Raw genomic sequence first — 20,719 nt, 5'->3', positions numbered from 1 at the left:
AAGTGGGAGAGACTGGCAGCAATCAAATAATCTTTTCTATATTCTTACTAATAAAAGAAAAAAAATCTTTCGAAGTCACTTACATCACAATATTTATTCAACAATATACAGATCAATATCTCTACATTTTAGACTTCCTCTCCATTTTGTACACTCTATTTACACCATTGAAAATAAGTCTCTCCGTGTAATAGCATCAACACCTTTTAATCTTGAATTCCGGCAAGAGGACGATGCGGTGAGGGAACACATGTTGCATAGAATTCCATTAAGACGACAAGAACGGAAAGTTTGGTGCTGCCATATATTTAAATGCATTTTGAAATAAACTCCTGAGACCCTCTGGGACTTAAGCGTCAATAAATAGCTTTTTAGTGTTGAGATAGAACACAAACAGCACTGCATGGTGGATGTGACATCACAGAAAAATACCTCTTTAGAAGAGAATTAAAACCCTGCACTGAGTGTCGACACACCTACATACACAAATACTGTACATACTGTATTTATTTATATATATTCATCTTTTTGAATAACGTCCTCGGAGAGCTAGATGGATTAAAGTGCATCACAATGATTGGAAAACTAAAAAAAAAAAACTATCGCACATGCAAGCTGGAAATGAAAGACCAAAATGAAACGTGCTTAAAATATTGGCTGCCAGTGACGACGATGGACGTCCAATCCAATTGAAATGGGAGGGTGTTCTTTGCTGCTAACCCTCTCACTTCAAATACATTGGACGTCCATCATCGTCAATGGCAGTGTAACATGAGAATTTAAGACATGCGATCAAATTGCGTTTAAGGGCAGAATAAGTGTTGGCACGTGCGGTAACAAAAATACGGCGGGGTGAAGCTAAGGCGAGTGGACAGCACATTTTTTTTTAAAAATGGCACTTTAAAAAGAAAAATTAAGACATTTAAATGGATTTCACGACAATGAGCTATTTTAATTTAACCAATTGATGACCAACACATGAGGTAGAGCAAAAAAAATGTTCCACGGATTGCTGTGAAAGCCAGTCGCCACTAGAGGACGCACAAGACCAGCATAAAGATCCATCTGCATAAACTCTAGGATGTTTACACACAGAAACATATTTTCTAAAATATATTTATACTTTACATTTATCAATAACCTCAGTAGTGATTTTCTAAAGTCCAGTTAGCGAATCAGGTCACTTCTCTATACTTCCAGTTTGGTTTAACAGCACAGATGGAGCTTAAAATACCGTTATACTTCAAAAATAATTTTGCCTGACAAACAACCGATCATCTTTCTTTGGATTGTCACTTAAAAAAATAACAAAAATCTCCTTAAAGTAAGATTCTTATTAACACCTTGATGCCTGAATTTACATTTAACAGTATGCATCTAAAAGCATTGGGGGAAATAAATAAGTACATAAAAATAGTAATAATTTAAATATATAAAATCAAAATGAAATATACAAAAAAACAAAAAAAAAAAAAGGAAAATTTTAACTTCACAAAAATCGTTAAAAAAAAAAAAGCTAGACAAAAATTTAAAAGACAACATTTTCAAATGTGTATAAAATTAAAGAGTACTACATTAATTCCTTTTTATATTTAGTAGTTAGATGTCCAATGTATTTTGACTTCCCAGTAAAAATGGATTGGACGTCTATCGCCATCAAAACCACTGAAACATGAGCCAGTCCTCCCAGTTTAAATTATTTGGACATCTATTGTTGTCAATGGCAGGCAGTGAGTCAAATATTTTCTTATTTTCCTGACCTATACAATATTTTATTTTAAAGACTTTCCAATTTTTAGCTGTATCTTTTTTATTTAATTATTATATTTAGTAATAATACTATTTTTATGTACCAATGTATATTTGTTAAATTTAAATTCACGCATCAAGGGATTAAAAAACAGCAATTAAGGAGGAAGATTTAGCAAGCAACAGTGATTGCACGTGAGCCCGGAATGGCGAGGGAACGACGACAAGCGTTATTGCCGATTGAATGCCGACTCAACGGAAAGAAAGGTGAAATGTCATCGGATCGCCACATTGAGATGTTTACTTGTACAGGATTGAATATAAAAGTGGATATTAAAAAATAGGCTACACATCCATGGTTCATATGTCAACGTTTTAGGGTGGATATTAAAAAAAAAAAAAAAAAATCAAGTTAAAATATTTTTTTAAAACTCATGAGTTAAATCATTGGCTGGCAACCCTCTCAGTCTAAGGATGGACACCTATTGCCGTCAATGGCAGCAAGTGAGGGAAAACTACACCAAAAATGTATTTTTTTTTTGTAATGGTCAATTCACCACAATGTTTTATCTGCATTTGTATACTAATTTCACTCTAACGTGAGAGATACCGATATTTTCCTCTCAAATTTGCCACACTTATATTATTAGTCTAATTGAGTATTTTGAAATAATCGGCTTTAGTTTTCTAGTTATTGACAGCTGAATCCTGATTGGACAACACCAGTTGCATTGGCAACTGTAAAAACAACTTTTTTTCAAAAAGATTTAAAATGTGAGTATCTACCGACCAAATATGAACAAAAAGTAGCATGGTTTACACCAAAACTAAGCATTTTTGTGATAACCAATCACATGTGGCCATATAGTTACTATGGTAACCACACGCTGTATTACGATATGCACCAATGTTTTGCTGAGAACTCTCGCAAAATGCCCAAATAATTTTATGAGGTTTAGGTAAATTATTCATGAAAAAATTGAGGGTGGGACATGATTAAAAAGAAATATTCCAATTAATTAGAGGCTTTGTAATGAATTAATCCTGATTAATCGCATAGCAATATTTGCCCTAAAAGCTACATTTAAAAAAAAGGATTTTAGTGGATATATCAGGCAATATAACATGGAAAACTGCAATTATTTGCAATTCAATACCAAAAAAATAAAAATAAAAAAATAAAAATATTTGGGCTAAAACCTGTATCTAAAGTTTAAGTGTCATTGTAATCTATTGTAATCAATTAGTCATAATTAATGCATCAAAGTCTCACCCCATAGAAAAAAAAGTCATTTTCAATATTTTTGGTGTAGTTTTCCTTTAAGGTGGGGAAAAAAAATGAAATTGTCATATTTTATTTCTCCATCTCAAAAAGCAGTCATCTGAACAGGAGTGTGTAGTCGTTTTTTCCATCCACTGCCCATGTTAAACCTGCGATATGATCTGCATGTTGAAGCTGGGGGACCGCGACTGCCTGCTGAGGGGGGCCCCGGGGGACAAAAGGGGGTCGTCTGAGGGCCTGATGAGTTGTCCCTCCTGCAGGCTGATGGTGGAGTGGCGGTGGGACCCAGTGACAGGCCGCCCGCCATCCTCGTCCACGCCCTCCTGTTCCCGGCCACCGCCGTTCAGGCTGAAGGCAGTGCAGTCGAAAGACTTGCTGGAGGAGGCGCTGCCGGTCCTTACCAGTGGGGGTCCGGAGGGGAAGCTCAAGTGCTTCTTGATGGGACTCAGCTGGATGGCGTCCAGTCGGATGCTAGCCGGCGGCGACGGCTTCCTCTGGCGTTTGACCTCTGTCATGGCGTCCGGCTGCTTGGACACCTCGGGCCGGTCTCGGTCTTTGTCCCGGGAAAGGCGGGCCGTGATGGCTTTCTTGAGACCGCCGCCGGCCTTCGGTCCACCCGTGCCGCTTGCCCTGGTGCCGCAGGGCTGGCTGCTGTTGGACGCCCCGGAAGAGAAACCCTCATCTGGGTCGTTGGCGTTGAAAGAATCCTCACCACCGCTCATACCGTCGGCATCTAGGTTGATCACATTTGTTTGTTTTTTTAAAAGTCAAATAACAAAGTGAAGGACTACATTTAGGTAAGTGAAGCTCAAACCATACAACTCCATTACCTCTGCAACAGAGGAATTATTCAACACAGGATAAACTGAGTTTGAGCCAAGTCATGTGATGTTACACAGTTCTGTGCAAAGTCTAAAGGCACAGTTCGAATTGTAAAGGCTAGGTTAAAGTGCACACTGCAAATTTATAACGTCTTAATCAGATTTTTTTTTTTTTTAATCCAGCCAAATAATTTGCTCTATCTTGTTTTGAGTGTTATAGACTAGTTGACAGATTAATGCGTCAGATTATTCCACAAACTTTAAGTAAATATTACTATTTGTTCTTGTTAAGCCTATACATCTAAACATTGGTAATTTTTCACCTAAATCAAGGAAAACTTGCTTTCAAATAATGTTTTGAACATTATCTATTCTTGTAATAAAAACATTTCGACATTTGGAACCTTTTTTTTTTTTTTTTTTTTTAAAGATTAAATATACTGATTTATTGCTAAAAGGGAACATTGTTGTTAAAGACTAATGTGGCTCTAATAAGCCACAATTGTTCTCTTTTACTAAAATACATTATCAGAAACGTAAAACATTGTCATTGATTTAAAAAAAAAACTATAATATTTAGTACTATTTTTTACCTACAAAGGGCGCCATGTTTTCAACGCGCAATGGACGCTCGGGCTGATGACGTAGATTTTCACTGTCACTCGACGAATACTACCGGGCCACTGCAAATCCTTCTACGTGGCGAGACGTCCAACACATGCGCTCATCGGTTAAAAGCGGCAAGTACTTACTATTCGTGTTTTTATTGAGTCTTTTATTGCCTTTCCATTGCCTTAAAATACTTTTTGCATGTGTTTCCCTCTCAGAGTTTTAAGAATTGTTTTGTGGTAGCTTTAAAGCAGATTGTTGATCTGTTGACCACATTCGTCACGGAGCGTATTTATTATTTAGCGTATTTACTTATTTGATATTACTAGGTTTAAGTATTTTCTTAAGGCATTTTTAGTATGTTCTGTCAAGCTGAAAGCGCACGATAGTACTTTGGGTGACAAATTCTCCTCTTGCGGGATGTATCACCGGTTTTGGCAGAACACCGTTTTTTTTCCCTACTCCCATCTTTCCTGTTCATTTTGCTTTTGCTGCTCGTTTTGTGAAATGTCGACAGTACTGTCATGCTCATTAATGTTCTTCTCAGGTACAAACTGAAAGGGTTTAACAGATGACATGTTTATGTCGCTAGAGTCATACTCTGGAAACCTGGCAGCATAACAATGTGACGTCACCGCCCTGCGACGTCAACAACAATGGCAACCTACTATTTAAATTTTACAAATTGTATGAAAACAAAAACATCAAGTGGGATTTCAATATCACATTATTTTAACTTATAATAACGTTCATCTTTTAAGAACTACAACTCTTTAAATCAGTGGATCCCTTTAAAATAAGTGTGAAACTTATTTTCAGCTAGCTACTTTCTTATTTCAATTAATCGGAGTAAAATTTACTTGAGCACTCTAAGATAATTTTTGTTATTTCTAGTAGATTTACACTGAAAACAAGGGAACTTAATTAGTTTTAAGGAGGTGTGTTTTTGCAGTGTACACTGCACTTTCTCATATGATTATGTACTCATTTCTCAAGTTCTAGTTTTAATTGATTTGCAGGTTATATGTTCCTCCGAATGACACCTTTACAATACGATGACGCCTGTCTTCATAGTTTGCTTCTCTCAAATGAACCAATAGATTATTTTGTTTGTAAAACCTGCTGTAAACATCCTTATTTTTGGCTTTCCTAATGTAACACCTTAATATGCTGCCAAAGCCCACGTCAAGAAATGTCACGTTATGCCAAGGAAGTCTATTGAAGTGAAACATCAGAAAAATTTGAAATCATAAATTTGTCCTATTACCGGACATCATGGGGAGTAAGGTTGCCAAAGCATTGAAAATTCTTGCAATTAGCCAAATAATCAGATTTTAAAGCATATAAAACTCATATATTTTTCACTTTTGTATTAGTCCTTAATATTTCAGCTGGAAATATGCATTGGAAACAAAAACTAAGTTATAAAACGGTATCATTTATTATTTCCATAGCAAAAAGCGGATGTTTGCAAAAAAGCCTACCGAATTTAAGCAATATATCGACAATGAATCATAGCCTATATTATATCATTAAATCATTCAACAACTATTCTGAAAGCTATTTGTTTAGTTCCATTGTTTAGCTCATGATTATTAAAATCTTATTTCAGCCTAAATCAGATTAATCATTAAAACAATTGATATAATAATTGGTGCTGCAATGATTAATCGATTAACTCGAGTAATTCTATCAGGAAGAAAGGTTCAAATTAAATTTTGCTGCTTCGAGTATTTGTTCAATTAAAGTCGCGTTGAAATGGTTTGTTTTGAAAGTGTTTGTATTTAGTTTTATTGATTTGGGTGGATACATTGCCCTCTAGTGGCAACAGTGAATATGACATAACTCATTTGACATGGCTGAATCTAGCTGCTTCCTCTTAAGAACAACATAAGCTAAGTTTTTGTTTGAGCTAATGTTTTTTAATGCATTTGTAATTTAGTTTATAGGTATATTTAGCGGTTTTGTTTTTTGTTTTTTTTGGGGGGGGGGGATATGTGTTTGAACCATTTGTTAAGCGCATTAAAAAAAAAAAGTTAGCGTTTTATAAGATTTTAACCTAGTGGACTTTTGCTATGTAAGTTAGCCAATTGTTCTTTTGTTGTACTTAGATCCTCATTTTTTTATTTTTTTATACTGTTTGAGGCTCAGCTCAGGTATTTAAATTTTGTATGTTCCTTGTCCGATTACTCGATTATTCGAACTAACTAGGTTATTGATTAATCGACTATTAAAATAATCAATAACTGAAGCCCTAATAATTATGAATTTAAAAAATATTTGTTAGTGACAGCTTTATTTGCAAATGTTTTGTTTTGGTGACTGACAAAGCCAATCAGTCTGCTTTAACAAAGCATTACAGAAATTTAAAAAAAAAAAAAAAAAAAAAAACCCGCACACTTCTCATTGTCTGCCATTGACGATGATACATGTTTGCTAGTCATTAACTCATTTAAAGAGTTTTAATTTCCTTTTTAAAAGTCCCATGATATCCATCAGCGTCAATGGCGCTGAAAGAGTTAAAATTGGACGTTTTTTATGTAATTTATGTTGAGAAACTTTGAAACAATTATCAAATGATTCAACTACTGCTTTGATAATCGATTGGTTGCCAGTTAATTAACCGTGGCAGCCCTAATGGGAAGTCTGATCTATGGCAATTTTTTTAAAAAAATGTAGCCGAGAAGCCTTGGCTTTACAGGATTAAAAAAAATGTGTAAAACAGTTCGTATCGACTCTGTTAATGACATCACGGTACATCATTTTTATTATTAAGTGCTGCATGGACCCTGTTTCATTCACTCAAAATTGCGGATTGGCGATTTTATTAGTCAAAATACAGTAAGTGCTAATAAAAGCGTTCAAATATTCTAGCTGGCCCAAGACATTTGCACAGTACTGTATCAAGCCCCATAATTCCAGTTTCACAACCTTAGTCTTAGTTAAAGGACAAATAGACAATTGGAGTAAAGAAGCACTGTCAAGAGAGACAGCTGTCAGTCTCCATCATGCACCAAACTGGGTATTCACATGCAGAGAATACGAGGGCAAGGAAAGACGCATGCTCTTCAACCTAATCCATCATTTCATCTTCCTGCGGCACCACGCGGTCACATGACCGGCTCGGTCCAGCCTGTTAATCTGCAGAGAGTGGCGAGGCGGTTGAAAACTCCTCCCGAGATTGATAGCGCGCCACTTTGTGCTGACAAGCCTGCCAGGCGACTCGGCCATTGGTTTGTACATTTACTTTCTGCACAACATATCACGATATTGGCGATATGCAATTGTCATGTCATATGGAACGAACTGACAGTTCAAACGGATTGGACGTCTATCGCCATCGATGGCAGCCCAAAAAATAACTTTGTTTTATTTTGAAAAGTACACATTAGAACTAAGCTAGCTACCTTTTAATGAGGAAGTATTTTACAACAATTTTTGTTGCAAGTATAAACACAACATTAAACGGACTATTAAACGAAGACCTCTGACAAAACTGAGCATAATTCATTATCGTCTCATTATATTACACTCCTGGTCATAATATTGTCTAGAGGTTTTTACCGGCACTTCCTTCCCTCATAAATCATTGGCATCTTACAATTTACGATGCTTTTCTGTAAAACAATATCAATAAAAATCCTACTGAATGAGCCTCCCTTTTTCAGTGATAAATTGACGCCTGTGACGCCCTGACAGAATTATTTGTGATGCCTTGTCAATTTCACTACTCTCTGTATGAACCGGCTCAAACCTTGACACATAGTGCAGGTTAACAAAAGTCTGAAATGTGCATGCATTAAATTAGGAAAAACAAGATCCTTCTTTCCAGTCCTCTCCATTGGAAGAGCAGCAAAAAACAACATAGAAGAAAAGACCATGCAAAGACAACAGACCAGTACTTTTATGACCTTCATTTGGGTTGAGGGTTCATATGCAAAGCACACCCAAAAATGAAGAGACAAAATGAGCTGTGTGGCAGCTATTGGCAGATTTTTCAGACAATAGGATGCTACTGTTTTTCCCCTTTGGCTTTAATAATGAAGCGGCTTATTTGTAGATTTTAACAGGCTAACTAGCGTCATGCTTATTTATTTCACTCATTCATTTTGCTAAGCAGCCCACAGCGTCATGGTGACGTCACTTTAAGTGTGTTTAAAGTCTATACCAACTAAGGCAAGTGTTTCATTTTCCCAAAATTTCTTGTTTAGCTTCATTTCCTCGTGATAGCATTCCTGATGCTGTGTTTGTGAAAAGGAGAGTAATTTATTATTACTACTACAGAAGAACAGAAGATTTAAGGCTATGCATGTGTGGTATGACAGACTCGGGGGGCGGGGGTGTACCTATATTTTGCTACGACTAAGCTATCCTGCTGGCATGCTGCCGAGTTTGTTAGGTACGATGAGGATTTCACCTCTGTAGTCATCTGCTTCGTGTCATAGATCAATTAAAGCAACACTTTGTAACTTTTCAGTTTGGTCGATTTTAGCGACGCCGGTGGACAAAAGCGGTAGTGTTTTGCCTTAGGGAAGACTGCGTTTCCCCTGAAGACCATTGCACACTCAAACAGTGTTGTAAAATCACCAGTGAATCAAAAATCACTCTCCTGGTCGCCTGCAGATAACATTCCTGTTTCCAGCAGCTGTGTGAAGGACAAACAGCATTAAAGAGCATACGACATGAGAAAAAAAGTCTTAAATGGCATTATTATATGAATTAGAATCATATTTTGAGACGATTCGACTATATACAACAATTTAGCAAAGCGCAGATGACGAGAAATTAGTCTTTTAATCTGCCGGTTAGCCACGCCTACCATTATAGGGCTTTAGCGTCCCCAACAGGTGGATGACGTCAGCGGTAGACTGGGCTCATCGGTTTTACTATTCAGCCCATTGAGGGGGAATTATTCAGAACGAGGAAAACGCGACGAAGAGAGCCGCAAAATGTCATTGTTTCAGTCTCTCTACTCCAATATTTTTACAGGATATTCTTTTTATCCAAGTATTTTTCCCCAATAGCTATGTAAATGGCTTGAGATGGACCAGTCAGCCCGTCGAGGGGGAACTATTCACAACGAGGGAAACGCGACGAAAAGAGCGGCAAAATGTCATTGTTTCTGTCTCTTTACTTCAATATTTTTACAGGATATTCTTTTTATCCACGTATTTTCCCCAATTGCTAAATAAATGGCATGGTCATGACAAATAACAAGTCTTGTGCTGAATGGAATATGAAATAATAAAAATGCATTTATTCAGGACGACATGGCAAAATTACTCCATAATGGTCAAAACTGTCGACTTCACCTTTACTGTCGCACCCCCGAACGATATTTTATGACACCTAAATCGGACATATGTCATTTCCCTTCCCCGGCTTGGGAGAATGTAAACAAACCAGAAGGCGTGACAGCTAGCCGGCATGCTAACCCGAACCGAGTGATGTTTCAAAGTCTTCGAAGCGGAAAATCACACATAACTAGCCTGGATTATTTGACATGACGACCCGGTTGTCGATTGTCTTCACGGATCGGCAAACCGCCCGGCGGAAAGCAATTTACAGTTCGTTCCCCGGAGGAGGGTGGCTGGAGTTGTTGTGCAGCTAACATGCTGCTAATGAGCATGAGGAGAGCTTTTTACATGCCTATCAATGATCAAACGCAAGTAGTCCTTTATTTAAAGGAAGTTTGTAGTGTTTATTTTGTAATCACTGTATTCGTATTTGACATAATACAAAACAAGATGTTTACTCACTTCCTCGTAAGTCCAATGGTCCCACAGTAAATATCCACGGTGAATGGGAACCTTTTGAAACTCCAAAAAGGCGCATACGCCTCTCCCTCATACAGAATGATTTTTCTGCAGCCGTTTGGCTGGCGTGATGCGAAAAATAAACGTATTAATCCGCAAAATCAACTGAATCCTTCGTCCTCATACACAACAGTACACTGTATAGTGAAGAGGACGTCTTCTACAGTACACGTCACAGCGCCCTCCTCCTCAATGCAAGACCGAAGCCGGAAGTCACTCATTTTCATGGCGCGGGATTCAAAAAACTAAATAAATATAGCGATTGCTTCCACACACATCCAAGCGGTCCATATCATTCAGGGGCATAAAATACCGCGTGTATTATGAAATAAACATGCTTTTTCGTGCCACATGTACTTTAAGGTAATGAACAGAGGTGGGTGGAGTAGCCAAAACTTTTACTCAAGTAAGACAAGCGTTACTTCAAAATAATATTACTCAAGTTAAAGTAAAAGTAGTTGTCCAAAAAATGTACTCAAGTACAAGTAAAAAAGTATTTGGTGAAAAGAATACTCAAGTAATGAGTAACATTATGAGTAACTGCTCAAGATTTTTATTTATTTATTTTTTTTAACAATGGTATTTTTTTCTGAGCACAAAGTTATCTATATGGACTATTGTTATAATTTTACTGTACAATAACCAATTACATAACCACATTAAGCCAGAGTAATACAAAAAAAAGAACGGCAAGCTTACATCTTATTGGTATAATGGAGTCATGTGATTATTGTTGCAACGTCCCATTGGTGAAATCGGTAGAGCTACCCCGGTAATACAACAGGCATGTCTCTACAAAACAAATCTTTTGTAGCCCAAAGTGGATAAGTAAGAGTAGTGTTTTGTCTTTACAAATCTACTCAAGTAAAAAGTGTACTACTCAAGTAAAAAGTGTAGCTTAGTAAAACTACTCTAAGAAGTACATTTTTCTCAAAAAGTTACTCAAGTAAATGTAGCGGCGTACATGTAACGCGTTACTACCCACCTCTGGTAATGAATCCACATGTGGCTAAACAATAGCATATGACGGTTAGCAACCGTGTGGCTTAGTGTGGCTAAACACCCCACCACACCTGAACTTGTCAGCGTTAACGAATGCCAGTGACTGAAAGTTGGGCCAACGTTTACTCGTATACCCTGGTTGCCTCTCTTTTTTCCTCGTCAGACAAAACTTTTCGTCTCTTTTGTTGCTCTGCCATCTTTGCAGCATTCGCATCGACTTCCGTCTTTATAATTAGGGAAAGGGGGCAGTGACGTATGACGGTTTTGTGCGACAGGATTCCTGCCACCCTTCTAAAAGTTAATTAGTGACGGTTAAAGCGAGATATAAGATATAAAAGAGGTGTCATCCAACTAGCTGTCAGCAGACATATCACAAATGTTATGAAAATATTTTATAAAGGTTGAAAAGTTACCGAGTGTTGCCTTAAGCCAAGCCATAAATTGGTTGACAAAACATTAAAAAAAAAAAAAAAAAAACAATATCCACAGTTTGCTATTACAAAGCGATTATCCTAGCAATCTGCTAATTAGGCACGATGTGAATTTTATCACTGAAGACTGCTCTGTCTCTTACTCAGTGCCGTAATGGAAGAACAAGCAAAGGCTAGTAATGATTTGACAAATAAAAAATATATATATATATATACACAGTGTGCTACAACAAAGTTGCTATGCTCGAGCTAGTGCTTACAGCCCTTAGCCCACACTAGTTATGGGAATTTTAAGATAAATGTCCACTTCAAGCTAAGAGGTCAAGTTCAAGTTGATTTTATTTTTTTGTTCTATATTATTGTAGCAACCTGTTTTTTTTATGTGCTTTTGTAGTTTCAGACTGGCTGTGAACAAGCCAGTGGAACTAATGACACACAATATGAATGAGGAGAACGCAACTTAGCATGTTGATGATTTTTTGGTAATGTCACTTAAACATTCGTTATTGTCTAAAAATGCATTAACTAATGTTAATTAAGGGACCCTTATTGTAAAGTGTTACCGATTTTTTGATCAGTCAAATCTTTCTGTGTGACATCATTCTATGTACAGTGCCTTGCAAAAGTATTCGGCCCCCTTGAACCTTGCAACCTTTCGCCACATTTCAGGCTTCAAACATAAAGATATAAAATTTTAATTTTTTGTCAAGAATCAACAAGTGGGACACAATCGTGAAGTGGAACAAAATTTATTGGATAATTTAAACTTTTTTAACAAATAAAAAACTGAAAAGTGGGGCGTGCAATATTATTCGGCCCCCTTGCGTTAATACTTTGTAGCGCCACCTTTTGCTCCAATTACAGCTGCAAGTCGCCTGGGGTATGTTTCTATCAGTTTTGCACATCGAGAGACTGACATTCTTGCCTTTTCTTCCTTGCAAAACAGCTCGAGCTCAGTGAGGTTGGATGAAGAGTGTTTGTGAACAGCAGTCTTCAGCTCTTTCCACAGATTCTCGATTGGATTCAGGTCTGGACTTTGACTTGGCCATTCTAACACCTGGATACGTTTATTTTTTAACCATTCCATTGTAGATTTGGCTTTATGTTTTGGATCATTGTCCTGTTGGAAGATAAATCTCCGTCCCAGTCTCAGGTCTTGTGCAGATACCAACAGGTTTTCTTCCAGAATGTTCCTGTATTTGGCTGCATCCATATTCCCGTCCATTTTAACCATCTTCCCTGTCCCTGCTGAAGAAAAGCAGGCCCAAACCATGATGCTGCCACCACCATGTTTGACAGTGGGGATGGTGTGTTCAGGGTGATGAGCTGTGTTGCTTTTACGCCAAACATATCGTTTTGCATTGTGGCCAAAAAGTTCAATTTTGGTTTCATCTGACCAGAGCACCTTCTTCCACATGTTTGGTGTGTCTCCCAGGTGGCTTGTGGCAAACTTTAAACGAGACTTTTTATGGATATCTTTGAGAAATGGCTTTCTTCTTGCCACTCTTCCATAAAGGCCAGATTTGTGCAGTGTACGACTGATTGTTGTCCTATGGACAGACTCTCCCACCTCAGCTGTAGATCTCTGCAGTTCATCCAGAGTGATCATGGGCCTCTTGGCTGCATCTCTGATCAGTTTTCTCCTTGTTTGAGAAGAAAGTTTGGAAGGACGGCCAGGTCTTGTTAGATTTGCAGTGGTCTGATGCTCCTTCCATTTCAATATGATGGCTTGCACAGTGCTCCTTGAGATGTTTAAAGCTTGGGAAATCTTTTTGTATCCAAATCCGGCTTTAAACCTCTCCACAACAGTATCTCGGACCTGCCTGGTGTGTTCCTTGGTTTTCATAATGCTCTCTGCACTTTAAACAGAACCCTGGAACTATCACAGAGCAGGTGCATTCATACGGAGACTTGATTACACGCAGGTGGATTCTATTTATCATCATCGGTCATTTAGGACAACATTGGATGATTCAGAGATCCTCACTGAACTTCTGGAGTGAGTTTGCTGCACTGAAAGTAAAGGGGCCGAATAATATTGCACGCCCCACTTTTCAGTTTTTTATTTGTTGAAAAAGTTTAAATTATCCAATAAATGTTGTTCCACTTCACGATTGTGTCCCACTTGTTGTTGATTCTTGACAAAAAAAATTTAATTTCATATCTTTATGTTGAAGCCTGAAATGTGGCGAAAGGTTGCAAGATTCAAGGGGGCCGAATACTTTTGCAAGGCACTGTAAATATCCCATATTAAATGGTGGACACCTATGGCTGACATGTGCTGGTGTTTTTTTTTTCTCCTTATGAAATTTTAGTGGTGCGTCATATAGTCAGGTGCACTTTACAATGGTGGATCCGCATTGCCCTGACTTGACTTCGCCATGTGTACTGTTAGCTATCTGGAAAGCTCACTAAAGCATGGACATGCATGACTTCGGGCTCATTCCCACTCACTGAGCTGAGGCAGATCGCGTAGGGCCGAGCCTGCCAAAAAAGGGACGCGGTGAACCACAGCATGGAATCAAGATGTCAGGTGCTCTGCCAGTCATGGAAAACAGATCTGCTTTATCTACTTATAAGGATGAGAACGACAGCCTCAATGACTCAGTGAGTGACAAGGGCCAAAGTAGGAACGGACGCTTCGGGGAAGGACACTGAGAGGATTTGACAGGCCCATGCAACGAGCCTTCCGAGCCACAATAGGCGTCGCTTCCGCACCGGTCGGGCAAAGAGCAGCGGGCTGTTAGCTTAGGGGTGTGGACAAGTTAAAGGTTCCTCCAAGCGCGACAGTTCAGTTCAGCACAGAATACATTTGGAGCGAGTTTGGGGCTAGCAGTGAATGATCACGTTTCAGTGTTATTGATTGTAATAGAAGTTCAATCTATTTTGACATCCCAGTCAAAGTGGTTGGTCGTCTATCACTGTCAAAGTCAGACAAAAAAATAAATAAATAAATTGGAGGAAGTATTCAATTCAAAACGAGACTTTCCCACAGGCAAAAGGATATCGCCAGGTACTGGTTTTCAGGGATCCTTGAGCTTTCGTCAAGTTAAATTCAAGATATTATTTTCCAATTACTGTATTTTTCGGACTATAAGTCACAGTTTTTTCATAGTTTGGCTGGGGGTGCAACTACTCTGGAGTGACTTCTGTGTGAAATTATTAACACATTACTATTGCATTTCACATGTTATTTTGGTGTTTTGGAGTGACACTGATGGTTTGGTAAACTTATTAGCATGTTCTTTACGCTATAGTTACCTGAATAACCCCTAATAGCTATGTTACGTTAACATACCGGCCACCTTTGCATTTTGTTGTTCAAGCATCATGTAACATTATCATACTGTACACTTATCATACTGTACACTTATTCAACATGTTGCTCTCTATTGTATTTTTATTAGGGCTGTCAAACGATTAAAATTTTTAATCGAGTTAATCACAGCATAAAAATTAATTAATTGTAATTAATCACAATTCAAACCATCTATAAAATATGCCATATTTTTCTGTAAATTATTGTTGGAAGGGAAAGATAAGACAAGACGGATATATACATTTATCATACTGCACATAAGTACTGTATTTGTTTATTATAACAATAAATCAACAAGATGGCATTAACATTATTAACATTTTGTTAAAGTGATCCATGGATTGAAAGACTTGTAGTTTTTAAAAGATTAATGTTGGTACAAGTTATAGAAATTTTATATTAAAACCCCTCTTAATCTTTTCGTTTTAATAAAATTTGTAAAATTTTCAAACGAAAAATAAACTAGTAGCTCGCCATTGCTGATGTCAATAATTACACAATGCTCATGGTGCTGAAACCAGTTAAATAGGTCGCACCCAAGCACCAGCAGAGGGCGACAAAACACCAAAAAACACAAGTAACAAGTGGACATGACACTGTGCTGTCATTTTAATCTGTTTGAGCAGGGCATGTGTGTTAAATGTGTCAAATATTTTAACGTGATTATTTTAAAAAATTAATTACCGCCCGTTAACGCGATAATTTTGACAGCCCTAATTTTTATTTTAAATTGCCTTTCAAAATGACATATCTGTTCTATGTGTTGGATTTTATCAAGTAAATTTCCCCCAAGAATGAGACTGATACTCCGGTGTGACTTATATATGTTTTTTTTCCTCTTCGTTGGGCATTTTATGGCTGGTGCGACTTATACTCAGGTGTGACTTATAGTGCGAAAAATATGGTAAAATATCTTTATGACCACTTAGAAGATAATTTAATGGCAATTACAGAGCATATTTTACAGAAAACTTTGTTAAAAAAAAAAAAAAAAAATTCATGCGATGCAACACAATTTAAAATTGTAGGAATTTAAGACCTACTAGATTAAATTCAATGCCTTATTAAGACACTAAATCAGATAAGTTTTAGTTGGGTTAATCACCAATTTTACACAGCACGCTGATAAGATATCGATTCTTTGGACAATGATACGATAATTGCCAAACATTTAACGTAAAGCAATCAAATGTGCTCTGGGAAATTTCCATTCTTTTTAACTAAATGGTATTTTTAAAAGATGATGTTTGCCAATGTTTCATGGATAGATAATTTTGATTGTATCTTGGATCAATCAATCAATCAATCAATCAATCAATCAATCAATCAATCAATCCAGGTTGCTGTATTGTTACACCTTGAGTAAATTTAAGATTTTTCAATTCACTTTTTAAGATACTTGATCAAGATTAAGACATTTTAAGTGCTTGCGAGAAAACAGATTTTTCTTTTTTGGGCCTGATCAGGAAGAACGCTGAGCATTTACCATGCGGCTAATGTAAACCACCTTTAGTCACACATTGTGTTGAAAATATTTACTACAAACGATTGTGGTTGGTTTGAAATGGGTACTGAACTGAACTGAAGTGTACTCGCTTGGTGAAGGCGAGGCTGAAGGATGCTAGAGGGGAACGCAAATACAGCAAAGAGAACCCCGCAAAGCTGAAGAAAGAGGGAGGAATAGGATGCGTTTTGGGTGGTTTTTGCTCAGGGTGTCCGCCCCTGTGCCCTACCCTCGAGCGTGATGGGGGGAATGACGTTGCTGCTGTGGTGGTGATGGTGGTTGTGAGGGCCGCCGTCTCTCTGCTCATTGGCTGACGGGTGTTGGGTGGGGCTAGGACGAGTGACGGCGACGCTCAACTCTGCATCGCTCGAGTAGTCAAAACAATCTGGGAGTCAACAAAACAAATGCGGTCCTTTAGTGGGAGGGAGCCTACAATTCTAAAACTAGCAGGAGAACTCGTAAGCACCATTTTGTCGAGGGAGGTGAAGAAACAATACTGAGCACTCACACAAACTACATAAAAACATCTAGAGAGAGTGACAGGAGACACCATTTTGCAAATGGTGAGACAGGATTCGTTCTCACTGCTCAGGAGGGCCAAAATTAAATCCTTTTCTCACCTAAAAGCTCCTTCTTGAGGCCTTTCACACATTGGAAAACACCATATTTTTGTTACTATCACATTGTGACAAATTGATGAGGGCAAAACTGGTAGGTCACCGAAACCTTACCTTCTCTCTTCCAGCGGTGGCGTCGGATGGACGCGGTGGTGATGGCAGAGATGGAAATGCGGCTAACGGTGGGCGTCACTTCCACCTGCAGAACCTTGCGCCCTTGCGGCTCATTGGGGGCACTCTCTGGGAGGGAGTTCTTCATGGCATTGCCCAGCTGTGGGTTGCAAGGCAAAGGGAACACAGTTGAACTCATTGACTGCTATTCACAGTCACAGAGGTTACCCTCTATTGCAGTTAATGAGTGTTTTTAATGTAAAAAATATTAACCGTATTTAAGCCCGATTCGGTCCGAGCCCGATCAATTAACTTCACTTGCAGGCCCGAGCCCGAAAAACACTAAATTTTATGTTTTATTTGTAGGCCCGAGCCCGAAATCCCCCCCGAAATTTTATGTTTTATTTGTGAGGACTCAGGAGAAGGATTCAGGGAGGGGATGCACCAGTCAGACCTGGACAGAGCACTGCTTGCTGCTTGGGAATACGGACTGGTTGCGTTTTGTGTTATCACATTTGTGAAGATGCCTGTGCATAATGATAACAAATTAAAGCCTGTCTTATGTTACAAATTTTCCCAGGTAAACAAGACTAAGATGCATATTCAATAAACATTTATATCTTTTATATTTGTGTGTCTGTTCTATCAGGCGGATAGTTGATTTGACATTTACTTTAATTTCTTTGAGTTGGCAGAAAAAAAAGCTATTTTTCTTAATGTTTAAATAGTCTACATATTTTTATGATCATTATAAGTGCATTTACGAAATAACGCTGGAAAAGTTTGTTAAATATATTTCTTGTATGAGAGCAAAGCGTCACATTCGTTTACATTCAGCGAAGCCGACACAGGTTACTGTATAGAATCTTCAACAATCAATTTGAAGCCTTTCCATTCCCCACTCCTACCAGTGCATGTTTGCCTTTTCAGTTCCCCCAGTCCTTAGTTTGTTTTTCACTTGTTGCTGCTCCATTTCGAAAAGGAAATACCAGGATGCGGACTCGTGGACGGCGCCAGGGCGGGAGGTGAAGGTTAAAAAGAGGGCGGGGCCACGGTATTCATGTACGCAGGCATACACTGGCTTGCCAGCTCCTGTTTGCAATTACCATACAGTGCCGTCTCTGTTTTATCCAAAATATTTATTTTATAACAAGTATTCCTTAGTTTAACATCCATACATCGTTTTAATATACATATACTGTATTAATATACATTTATTAAAAAAAAGATAGCGAGAGACAAGTCCAGCCCGACCCGAACGTCAATAATTGACATTTTGGGCCCGACCCGGCCCGAAGTTCGGGTCGGGTTGGGTTCAGGTTTAAGATCTTACCTCTAACAGGTAGTTACTGATTGGTAGTGAATGAGTTCATGTGGCACTTACTAGCAATGGTTGAGAGTAAAGCTCAAGCTGGGCTCTGTACAGAACATCCTCCAGGGCTTCTCGACCCATCTCCCACTCTCCGTTGTAGCTATAAAAACAACACAGACAGATGATAATGTTAACTCATTCACTGCCATGGACGGCAGATGCCGCAGCTCGTGCATTGACAAGCTGAAGCCATGAGAATCAGTGCCAAAAAGAAGAAAAAAAAGAATGTGGTGAATAAATAAAATAACTGAATAAAAAAGTTAATTCGTTCCAGGACCTTGTTTGTAAGTCGAAATGGTCGTATGTTGAGCAGGATTTTCCCATAAGAATACATTAATATTAGTGATGCACGATAATACATTTTTCAACCGATACCGAAAACCGATAATTTCCTCCTCATTCCAACCGATAACCGATAATGTCAAGCCGATAATTCTATTAAAAGATTTATGTAAAATTTTAAAGTATACGCAAAAGAAAATATTACTGTGCAAAAATATAAATTATTGCTCTTTTTTTCAACATAAAATAACAAGTATTCAATTCCAACATCTAAATAATGACAGATTGTCTGACATTGTGTAATGGTAAACTTTCGGCAACAATTACTTACAGAGTAAATACCTAAGTTGCACAAAAATGCCTTTAAAAGTAAGCCATTCCTAACATATATAACATTAATATACTCCAAAACACACCTCCTTAAAACTAGTGAGTTTTAAGTGTCAATCTATTGAAAATAACTTCGTGAAATTATCTGCCAGCGCTTCAAGTGTATTTCTCTCAGATTTCTTGGAAGAAAAATAGCTAGCTGAAAATAATCTTAACAGCCTTATTTTGAGCAATACATTATCATACTTAATCCTAAAAAAAACTTGGAAGAAGAAAAGATTTTGAATAATATTTGTGGCTACAGAATATTCTTGTTATTTCATTACAACAGGAATGTGCATATTTAAAATGATAAGTATTAAAAGGTGCCAATAAGTTTTGATTATCTACTGTGACTGTAATTGAGCAGACAAATAAATTAAATTAATTTGAAAAGTGATTGCTAATGTTATATGCTTTGTTGCACACTGTGAAAATGATTAACTCAAAAGAGCGAGATGCCATGACGTACTCATTCTGCGGCGCTTTGTTTCCATTTGCGGCACTCACAACATTTGCTTTACAGCAGCTAAACTGATACACGGCAGTACTATTTGGATGGAGTTGGAGCTCGCATCTCCATGCGTGTTGTTTTGTGCCTGAGTTTTGTTAAGCCGAAAATAAAGGCAGCGTTACAAAGTCATCTGAACGCTCGTCATTTTACATACTGAATGCATTATTGACTGGCTGACTTTGTTTTCTCCATGTTTAAATTATCATCTAACCACTGTGCCGTCATGATAAGCTTGCTTACTGGACATCACTTTTCCAAATGTCCATGGTGAAAATGCTATTGGCATGTTTTTCATGAAGAATGGTGGTCGTATAAACTGCGTTATTTTTTTATCCAGGGCTTTGGCTCTCGGGTCATTTCGGTAAAAAAAAAATCGTGTCTCGTCTCGGCGGCGGCTACGTTCGTACCAGATAATCCGCCCGCACCGGCCGGTTTGCCGCGCCGTATTCGGGGCCTGGCTCTGCTCGCACGCCGTGGGGGAACGCTCGAGAAACCGGGGTGTTCGCCGGAGGTCCTGAAGCCGGGGAACCAGGCTCTGCCCGCCCCGCGAACGGCGAGGCGGCGGCGTCCTGCCGGACCGGCCAGAGCAGCAGGCTCCGTCGGAAGACTGCTACTTGCCGACTATCGGTCTCCAGTCGTGCCGGTGTTAAGCCTTAGATGCGAGTTTACCACCCGCCTTGGGCTGCTTTCCCAAACAACCTGACTCTGTATCGTCCCAAGCCCCGTAGTTTAACTTAGTTTGTGTTTACAATAGCTTTAGCATTCCCGCTAGCAGCAGCCTCGTATTCGTTCCAAAAATCTTTGTGATGCAGTTTTAAATGGATGCTGGGTTAGTGGTTTTGAATGAGGACGCTTTCTTTCGGCCTCGTGGAACTTCTGCGGTACATGTTTCGCAGATGGCGAGAGCGTCGTTCTTTTGGT

The 20,719-nt window shown here is 38.4% G+C and overlaps 1 protein-coding gene across 4 annotated transcripts in view; it reads right to left on the bottom strand.

The window, feature by feature from the left end:
• Window positions 1-503: 503 nt before the first annotated feature.
• Window positions 504-20,719, bottom strand: part of LOC130926868 (hyccin 2-like) — a 72,220-nt gene continuing 52,004 nt past the window's right edge. The window contains exons 10-14 of one of the 4 annotated variants that reach the window (XM_057852155.1): window positions 18,646-18,733; window positions 17,265-17,421; window positions 17,154-17,174; window positions 16,763-16,918; window positions 504-3,764 (exon numbers count right to left, since the gene is read on the bottom strand). In XM_057852155.1, coding sequence (XP_057708138.1) covers window positions 3,175-3,764; window positions 16,763-16,918; window positions 17,154-17,174; window positions 17,265-17,421; window positions 18,646-18,733 — 1,012 coding nt within the window. In that variant the 3' untranslated portion in view covers window positions 504-3,174. The remainder of the gene's footprint in view (window positions 3,765-16,762; window positions 16,919-17,153; window positions 17,175-17,264; window positions 17,422-18,645; window positions 18,734-20,719) is intronic. The other 3 variants (XM_057852157.1, XM_057852158.1, XM_057852159.1) reach the window with 3 other exon arrangements.

The sequence above is a fragment of the Corythoichthys intestinalis genome, chromosome 12, assembly GCF_030265065.1.
Source record: "Corythoichthys intestinalis isolate RoL2023-P3 chromosome 12, ASM3026506v1, whole genome shotgun sequence".
Classification (NCBI taxonomy): Eukaryota; Metazoa; Chordata; class Actinopteri; order Syngnathiformes; family Syngnathidae; genus Corythoichthys; species Corythoichthys intestinalis.
Note: the sequence above shows the minus strand (reverse complement) of the source record. Positions and strands in the feature narration are given on the sequence as shown.